Source organism: Nicotiana attenuata, unplaced genomic scaffold (assembly GCF_001879085.1).
Source record: "Nicotiana attenuata strain UT unplaced genomic scaffold, NIATTr2, whole genome shotgun sequence".
Classification (NCBI taxonomy): Eukaryota; Viridiplantae; Streptophyta; class Magnoliopsida; order Solanales; family Solanaceae; genus Nicotiana; species Nicotiana attenuata.
The window spans coordinates 360071-369986 of record NW_017671041.1 but is presented as its reverse complement, the minus strand read 5'-3'; the positions used below and the strand labels follow the sequence as shown (position 1 = coordinate 369986).

At 34.7% G+C, this 9916-nt stretch overlaps 1 protein-coding gene across 1 annotated transcript; it reads left to right on the top strand.

Annotated features, from left to right (window-relative positions):
- The first annotated feature begins 569 nt into the window (after positions 1–569).
- LOC109205458 (gamma-glutamylcyclotransferase 2-3) lies at positions 570–7928 on the top strand. Its single transcript, XM_019368169.1, has 8 exons — positions 570–886; positions 3163–3239; positions 3873–3926; positions 5737–5793; positions 5898–5938; positions 6027–6098; positions 7377–7456; positions 7583–7928. The coding sequence occupies exons 1-8, from the start codon at positions 778–780 to the stop codon at positions 7657–7659; spliced, it is 567 nt and encodes a 188-aa protein (XP_019223714.1). The 5' UTR covers positions 570–777; the 3' UTR covers positions 7660–7928.
- The last annotated feature ends 1988 nt before the right edge of the window (positions 7929–9916 follow it).

The following is a 9916-nucleotide window of genomic DNA, read 5'->3' as shown; positions in this document are numbered from 1 at the left end:
GAATTTATTTGTGTTGGAATTTTTCGAGACTATATCGAGTTTTCTTTTTGATGCTCGCATCAAATTGATTGTTGTTTCTGAATATTTTGGCGTTTAAGTTTGAAGTTTTGGAGATGAAGCATGATTTTCATTGTCACTATTGATGATAAAAAGTAAAGTTAATTCTGTGTTGTTTTGCGACTGCCTTTCAAAATTGTATCATAAATATGTGGCATTTGTAGCTGGCTAATTGTGTATGTTATTTTCAAATGCTATTTACTTTCCAATTACTAAGTTGTCGTAAATTTGTCAAATTTTGAAGCTACATGTTAATGTCAATTTCGGCATGAAACACAAGATGTTTAACGGTGGATTAATTTGTAGAATCTTTTTTAAACTGAAATCCCAAGTTATTAGCTAATCACAATATATTTAAGGTAGGTATTAATCGATAACATTCTCTTTGATATAGTTAAATCATGTATATAAGTTATATATATATATATATATATATATATATATATATATATATATATATATATATATATATATATATATGGGCAAAAATCCCATAAAAGAAGGACAAACAAATCATACCCCATTTAAGTGAAACAAATAAGGCTGAAAACCGCTCGAATAATAAAGAAAACTCGCCATTCTGTCTTGGCATATCGCCATTGGATGCTATTGAAGTTATTCATCAACCACTACATTCTTGGCTCTGCTACCGTTACTGTTCACTTTTCATCTCCTCTCTCTCACTCTCAAAATACAACGAGAGTCTGAGAGAGAGTGAAAATGGTGATGTGGGTATTTGGATATGGATCTCTAATTTGGAAGCCTGGCTTTAACTATGATGATCGCCTTGTTGGTTTCATCAAAGGCTATCGCCGTGTCTTTTATCAAGGTGGACCTTCTGCCTTTTCCTAAACTGTTTCTATTTTCATTTTCTTTTAATATGTACATTTGATGGTTGGAATGCTACTCCCCTCCTTGCAAAATGGTACTATGTCAAGCAGGGGCGGAGCTAGCCTTGCAGTTGCGGGCCCAGTAACTTTGTCTCAAGAAATCTATTGAATTATACATAGATTGTTAATTTAGAATTCGAACCCATAAGTTTCAAATAGTGGCTCCGCCTCGAAATTGTCACGTGCTTCTTTTTCAGATGGTTGTTCAGCTTGTTTGGATGGTTGTTCCCCGTTGTATCCTATTGTATTGTTATCCCATAACAATATTTTTTTATTGTTTCATTAAAATTGGTTGTATTGTATTGTTAAATACATTGTTCCGGAATAATGAAAAGTACCCTTTTTTGAAACAACAGATTTGGTGTGGTGGGATTGTTTCCTATTTTTCTTTTCAATTATGCCCTAACTTATTACTCCACAATTCTATTTTACCCTTTACCTTTTTTTCTATTTTAACTCCAAATCTCCAACCTATAACTTACTTTTTTTCCAAAACTTCTGCCACCAACGTTAAAGGTGTTTTGCCGCCTTCTGTTTTATTTTTTCTCCTAATTTTCTTTTAACTCAATTCTAATTAGTTGTGCTCTTTTGTTTTGCCTTCTTCTGTCTCGCTCCTTTGTTATGCTTTCTTAAGGTGTTTTGCCTTCTTTTGTTTCATTTTTTTAAATTATTTTTATGCATAATTTTTTAATAAATTTAATATTTAAACAATTGAGGGTATTTTAGTCATCTTATCAGTTACAGTACAGTACGATACAGTCAAACCAAACAGCAAATATTATTTAACAATAACAAACGATACAATCTATCCAAATATTGTATTTATAAAACGATACGATACGATACAATACAATACATTATAAAACGACTGGGAACAATGATCCAAATAGAGTGTTAATGTGACACTCTTTCCCTTTTAGTATATCTCAAAAGACTGACACATTTGTATATTCAGATATAATTTAACTTTATACTTCTGATTTTATTATGATACAAGAAAATACACATGACTTCACACCATAACAAAAAATGGCTCATGTTTTTAAGCTTTACCCGACCTAGCCCATATTGCACATATTTTGAAAACACTAGCTCTTGCAAATTCAAAATCTGTGCTCTTACAACCATTGCTTCTAAAAGCTATGGAGTTAAATTTGTGTTCTCACAACTATTGCTTTGACTCTCTCTTCTTCTCACATCTTCTACATATGCTAGGGCCCGTTCGCCATTACTACTTCTCCCCTATGTCACCTGGTTGCGATGTAAAAAAATTAAAGAGTACAAGTCCACCATTGAAGGCCATTCAAAGCTTTGCTTTTGAAAATAGAATTTTTTGAGTTTGTTAGTTGTTTGGATTGGGTGTTGTTCCAATTGATTGAAAATGTCAAAAGGATTTCAAAATTTAAATTGAAGTGATTTGGAGTAGATTTGAGAAAGATTTGAGTTAAATTTCAGAAAAGACGCAAGGAAGAAGACGAAGTCAGTTTTTTGTATAATCTTGTACAATAGAGTATATGAGTGTATAAACACATCTTATACACTTTTATACACCTTTGTACAAGCGACTGTAGACGAACTTATTCCACGATTTTCAGTTGCAATTCTTGTTCAAAACCAGTCCAAATCTCCATTAAATGACTTCAAATTTTATATACAACCTCCTTATACTATTTCTAACAAGTCTAAATAACACGCACTCCAAATTTCTCACAAAATCAAATTCGGAATTTAAACCACATATTTAAGTTGGTTAAAAATCTAATTTTCACCACCCAAATGGATTTGGTTTGTTCAACTAATATTTGAGTCACAGTTACTAATTCAAAAATTAACTTCAAAGCTTGAGCAATCTTTTTTAAAAATTGAATAGTAATTTTGAGAACCTATTGGAGTTGGATGTTGAATCTTAGCCTATTATTTTTGGGCTAGTTGGTTGTAAATTGAAATATGGGCTATAAAATTGAAAAGTAGGGAGCCCAGTTGTTCTTATGTGAAATTTTCCCTTTTATTATTTGTAGACATAAATGTGTATGACTTATTTTAGACGCACATTTCAAAAAAAAAAAATTCTTTGTTAAACTACATGTCCAGTCAAATAGTATCAGATCAATTGAGACGGACGAAGTATTAATTTATTCTAGATTTAACTATGACAGTTGGTCAAGCTGACGCTGGTAAAGAAACAGTTTTTATGAATACATGTTATGTAATGTAGGCAGCACTGATCACAGAGGGACACCAGAATTTCCAGGTAGAACAGCGACACTGGAGCCTGCTGAAGGAGAAGTTTGTGTAAGTGCTTTTCTACATTAAGCCATTTGATGTTTGTGTCCTGAAAAATGAAAAACACTTTCAGTTTTATAGGTTGTTATGTTTGGATTCTGAGTTGATGATGTGTAACATTGGTTCCTTCTATATTCACTTCTTCTGAGTCCATACATTCTTTTGTTACAGTTAGTCCAAATGCAAAAGTTGATTCTACAGCTGATGTCTTCATTTTAAATCAACATTATTAGTCAAAACAATGCCTGATTGATGCAAAGGGAAAAAATGTCTGATGCGATGACTGTCTGTCCTGTAATTTTTTGTTCTTGTTCCTCAAATGTCTGATTGATGCAAAGGAAAAAAAGTAGAGTCTAATAAAGCTATCCCTCTTGGTGGCTCTTTTCCCTTGCCTTTCCTCTTGTGTATTCAGTCGCAACAGTGTGTATACGTTTGTCCTTTCTTTCTTATAGATACGAAACTGATCAACTTAGTAGTGAAGTCTATTCTTAATCAGACCAATGCAAAATCTTCAGCATATTGTTTCCAGCAACAACATACACTCAAAGAGCTTGTGTGCTGTTTTATGTTATGAAATTTTTCTGCTTACGTGTGACTTATTCCAAATAGTTGAAACTGATGACTCTCTATGCTTCTGATCAGTGGGGTATTGCCTATAAGATAATGAAGAAGGAAGATCAAGAAGTTGCACTGACGGTATTTCTCTTTTTTATGCAAAATGTTCTTTTATTTTATCCTTTCTCCAAGTGAAAGATTATAAAGTATATGTCGTTTCAGCTTTCTAAGTGAATATGAGACTCTGAACTCCGAAATTTGTGTTTACATGAATGTGAGATTCAAAAATTCATGCTTTTGTCAGATATGCATTTGAATCACATTCAGTTTTTACTATTTGAATATAATGAAGTGTTATCTTGCTGTCTTAAAACCTATTGACTTTATGCATTGAAGAGCCGAGGAGACATCTGAGTTGTTTGTTACACTTGAATTCAGTGTTGTCAAAGGCTCATTTAAGGCGCGCTTAAGCCCTGAAGCTCAAAAAAGCTCAGGGAGGGCGCTTCGCCTCGCTTAAGCTGAGCTTCAGTGTAGGCAAGGCACTAAGGTGTGCGCCTCATTACCCATGAGTTCTATCTTAAATCGAGCAGTACTAAACGACAAATATTATCGGCAAATAAGTGTATTAGTTGTTAATGAAGACATTAGGAATGGGTCTGTTTCTTTTTTCTTGAATTACATATGTATTTTTATATTTTTCCTTAATTGTGCCTTTTTTAACTAAAGCTCGCACTTTAGTTGCGCTTAAAGCCCCAATCAACCTGGAGCGCTTTTTGGAGCATTTCGCTTTTGACAGCAGTGCACTTGATAGAGGAAGTTCTGGATTTAAGGAGGTGAAATGTGGTCTAACTTCAAAATATTTTGGGATCAGTCTGATCTAAAAGAAACAGTACATTCAGTTAAAACATATAAATTTTCGAGCTATTATATGCACACAAAGTTTCTGATTTTCATTAAATTGAGTAATGTTATTACTTACAGCATCAAAAAGAGGAAACCCCCTGTACACAAGTTGTATACATTAAGTGAATTATAGACAGTTACATGTTTTTCTGCAAGGGGCAATTAATCATCTATGCTCATTGGAGTCTCACACGAGGTCCAAAATGCTGTATCCATTAAAAAAGTGCTAATATACTCCAAAGCTGGAAATAAATCATTAAGCTCGATCCTCGAAGTTGTCTTACTATGCATGTATTTCTAACTTGAACAAGGAGGGTGTTCGGTTGCCAGGCAGTGGGGCATGCATAATCTGTAAAAGGCATAATCCCTGGTTCTTTTTCACTAAATGCCAGGAAACAGAATCTCTTATGTTCCCTTAGAAAATCATATTAAAGTAGTTGGTTGTAATTTATCACCCCTTATACCATGAAAGAGAAGTTGAGCTAGACTTGATTTGACTTACCAGTGGCTCTTACAGATAATATATTCTTGAGAGAATTCCTAAAACGGAATGTAGAACTTCTGGAATTCGTTATCTGGGTAGTTGAATTTCTGAATAGGACGTTTAAGATTCAAATTTAGGTAATTCTACAATTTTGTTGTACAAAATGCACAAATTCTACTTTCACGAGGTAGGGGATAAGGTCTACGTACCCTCCCCAGACTCCACTTGTGGGATTACACTGGGTATGTTGTTATTGTTGTTGTAAAATGCACAAATTGTCATCAACTAAATGCTCATGTTCACTAAGATTAACTGGAAAACTGCATGCCCAATTTGAATCCAAAATATTTAGCTCCCTTATTATGATATTCTTTAAGAGTTTGACAAGTTAGTGGTTCCGGTCTTCCAAATTTTACTTAAGCATCAAACTTTCACTTGTATGATGAGAGTTTCTTGTTTGTCTGCTTACACTTCTATTATATTGGTATTCATGTGGCCTAAATCACAACATTGAATGACTCTATTTTTGTTACTGAATATTCTTTTCATCTCTTTTCCATCTAGTACCTTGAAGTCAGGGAAAAGCAATATGACAAGAAGGCTTATGTAGATCTTTTCACTGTAAGTCATACTGAAGTAATATTTAACCAAATAAAGTGCTTGGTTTATTTATAATTCTTTGCTCTGTGATTATTGATTCAATAGCATATCAACTTATACTCCAGGAGCCTGCAGCATCAGAACCAGCTGTTTCTGGTGTATTAGTGTAAGTTACAAAACTGACAGGCAACATGATGTCTGCCCACTTCGGTTTGAAGGTTCATATGCATAACTTGACTGTTTTGACTATTCAGATACATAGGGTCTCCAGACAAGAAGGTTAACGAGAACTACCTGGGACCTGCATCAGTTGAAGAAATAGCTAGGTGTGTATCATATTTCAATGCTTTTTATTACTCCCTCTATCCCATTTTATGTGGACACACTTTCCCTTTAGTCTGTCCTAAAAAGAATGACACCTTTCTATATTGAACAATTTAATTTTAAAAGTCTTTCTTTTTTCTTAAGCTCCGTCCCAGTCAGACACCGTCACATAATCGGGACGGATGGAGTATTATTTTTTTGTTATTTGGCACCAAATTTGACATAGGCAATCACATGTCAGAATTTCTGTTAGAAAAAAGAAATACATTATTATGAGCAGTGATCTTGATATTGTCCGGAGAAAAAAATCTTGACATTGATATCCTATGTGAACAAAAGTGAGATTCATTTATATTGTTAAGAGTCCATATCGGCTAAGTGTATGTGTTGTAGTCTTCTTATATGGTTTCGGAAAATTATCATTGCATGAACTAGCTTATTGCTTGGACAGCCTTAGCGAGGACGTTGAGTTTGTACAATGGGATGTGTGTAATATGCTAAGTAAATCCCACATCTGCAAAACACAAGAGAATTGTTAGGTACATAAGGAAGTAGCCTTAGGACCTGACACGTCTTAAAACTGTGCAAGTCTAGGTTCAAAGCGAACAATATTACAAATTTATAATATGATATCAGAGTCAGGCTCATCCTTGATGTTGGGCTACCCAATGTTGCACCCATGTTATAGCCCCCCCCCCCCCCCCGGCTCCAAATGTCCAGCCATGGACGTGCAGGAGGTGTTAATCGCACATAGGTTAAGTATATGGGCTGTAGTCTTCTTATGGCTATACATAACCTAGAGTAAAGTTCTTGTCGATTCATTCCCAGTACAACATCGTGAAAAGGATAAGTACCCAAATTTAGCTCTTCATAGTATCATTCAGCCGGGGAAAGCACCTCTCTGTACATGAACGTCTTCTCCAGGGCAACTCAAGCCTGTAGCACAGAGGGTCTTGGAAGCCATGGAATCCTGGAGAAGGAACTTTCCTCCATCAATGTCCCTCTTCAAACTGCATCTTAGTCATGGCTTGGGGAAGGAGTTAGTATTTGGTTATTCCAGGTTGTGAAAGGAAACTCAAATCTTTCATTTATTAAGTGATGAACTTGCTATAACGAGTCAAATACAATGATAGTGTAAAGTTGCTAATGTATTTGATACAAAAATTAAACCTGTTTTATGCTTTGTAATTTTAATGTCATCTAAAAGCAGCTAAAGAGTTTGGATTTTGGAATAGGTATTATCATTTGGCATCTTCTTAATGTCTACTTGAATCGTGCAGTCAAATCGTTCGTGCAAAAGGCCCCTCAGGACCCAATAGAGATTACCTCTTTCAACTTGAAAAAGCCCTTAGCCTCTTAGGTAACTTCTTAAACCCCTGCAAGCTGTCTTTCCTACTTCATTTCTAGCTTTAGATCTGATAATACCTATTTTTTGTTCCGCCCGCTTACATTCCTCCTCCTCTATTGTCATTTTCATTTGAACCAGGATGTGAAGATAAACATGTCAGTGACATTGCAAAGGAAGCCAGGCGCATTCTTTCAGAAGAAGTAACCATCTCATGATCTTGCAGATACCTTGAGCATTGTCTGAAACAAATGCCTTAATTTAGTTCTCCAAGATGTTGAGAAATCTATATTACTATATCTAGACATATGACAGACACATTATTATTCTTCGCAACTGGGAGGGAAAATAATTGATTTTCTATGTCTAAGTTCCTTCAGATTTCGTGCATTCTGGAAAAATAATGTAGTATTGGCTTTGACAACCTTCAGTAACATACTTGAAGTGTCAGACTTGTTCATAAGATCGAGAGATGATCGAATTAATAGCTTGTGTGCGCACTTGTCTGATGTCATAGGATGTTCTTAAAGCTCAATTGCTTGCCTGCCAAACCCCATCCAGGGCGCTAGCTTTGTCCAAATATAAGTAGAAATAGGACAATTAAATGGCAAATGATTAGTGGACTCATAACCAGAAGAACACAAAGGATACCTCAGATCAGTTGCAACCCCCACTTTGCTAGTCTATCCTTAGTTAATTATCTCCTTTGAATGGCCAAGTATAGAATGAAACTCCACCTAGGAGCATCCTGATTATTACGTACCAGTCTCTTCCCTTCCACCTTAGGGAACGAATCTTTAACTTTTATTATTTTATAAATTGATAAAGCATAATAATACAAATAATAAAAATACATTACGAAAAAAAGAGAGTAAAAAGTAAAGAAAAAATTGTTGAAATTACGGAAAAGAAAGGATCTTGTATAGGGTAAAATTTGACCGTCAACATCTCTACGCCCAGTGAGTGTACGCCGACTAACGTAGCGGGTACGACTCGGACGTGGAGACAAAAGCGACGTCGTTTAGGACTCGGTGTCTTCACTAGGGAGACGTTACCTATCTTTGTAACTTTTTGATTATTTCGAGGAAGGTCTCTTATTATATAAAGGAGACCTTCACATTGTAAAGAGGAGGATTTTGGAATAATACAACTCTCTTATTTTCTGGCTTTCTCTCTCTATCTCTACCTCAAACGAACATATTCTACTGAGTTCATATTATCGCTTTGCAATACTAGATCTACAACAATAACATCATCTTTACATCTCTAGGTTTATTATATTTGATTACGATTTACCCTTTTCTTACTTTTGATTGTTTTCTAGCTTACCAAGTATATTGTTAACTTTTGAGCCAAACAGATCTGCATACGAAGTAAATAAAATACAGCATTATGAGAGTTATTATGGGATATAAAAAGATAGAACACTAAAAAATTATTACAACAACATACTCAGTATTATCCCACACCATGGGGTCTGGGGAGGGTAGTGTGTACGCAGACCTTACCCCTACCTTGTGAGGATAGAGAGGTTGTTTCCAATACATCCTTGGCTCAAGAAAGTATAAGCACCACATTAATGAAAATATAGACAAGGGACAGCACCAAAAAGCCATATAAAAGTAGAATAAAAACAAGATAGTAAGGTGATCAACAACGAAAGAAAACAACGGTTAGTCATAAAAACAAAAACCTACTACCAACAGTGAACACTAAAATAATATTGTGAGACATAAATCAACTACAAGCATCTTAAAGATACAAAAGGATGTCAGACTATATCTTGTACCTCCTAACAGCAAATAAAGAAGGAAGCTTTGTAGTTACAGACTTCAAAAACTACTCCTTTCAATATTGTATATCTAGTTTTGGCACAAATAAAGACATAAAAATTAAAAAGATAACTTTTATCTTAAAAAAGCATTTTCTACATACAGGAGAGCATCGTTATGCATCTCACGACAAGTCATTAAATCAAGAAATAATTCTTGTTAGGATAACTACTCACTAAAATGAGTATCATGTGAAAAATTGTTTAAAAGTCGTCACTTATTAAGACTTACAAGCTAAATAATTAGGTTCCTTCAATGAACACAAATAGAGCAATATTGTTTCGAACGGGAAACAATAAAAAAACAATAATAATAATTTCTGAAAATATACACTAAGACTTAAAAGCCATTAGCAAATGAAAACATGAAATTCGGCAATTTCCAAAGCCAGGTTTCTTACTTCGCAACAATAGAATATGTGGTTTAGGGTTGAAATATTCTCAAACTTCATAATTGAAATTGATGAAGAGTTTGAAAAGTCAAGGTTAGTAAAAGAATTCTGAGGGTCAATAAGATTCGGAAATTGTGCACATGATTTCCATGGAAGCTGATGAGAACATCGAGAGCTAGGCATTGAATGTGCTTTGGGGCGCACAGTCGAACACTAGGGTGTAGGCCTCGGGAGAGAAGTGTCTCCCACATT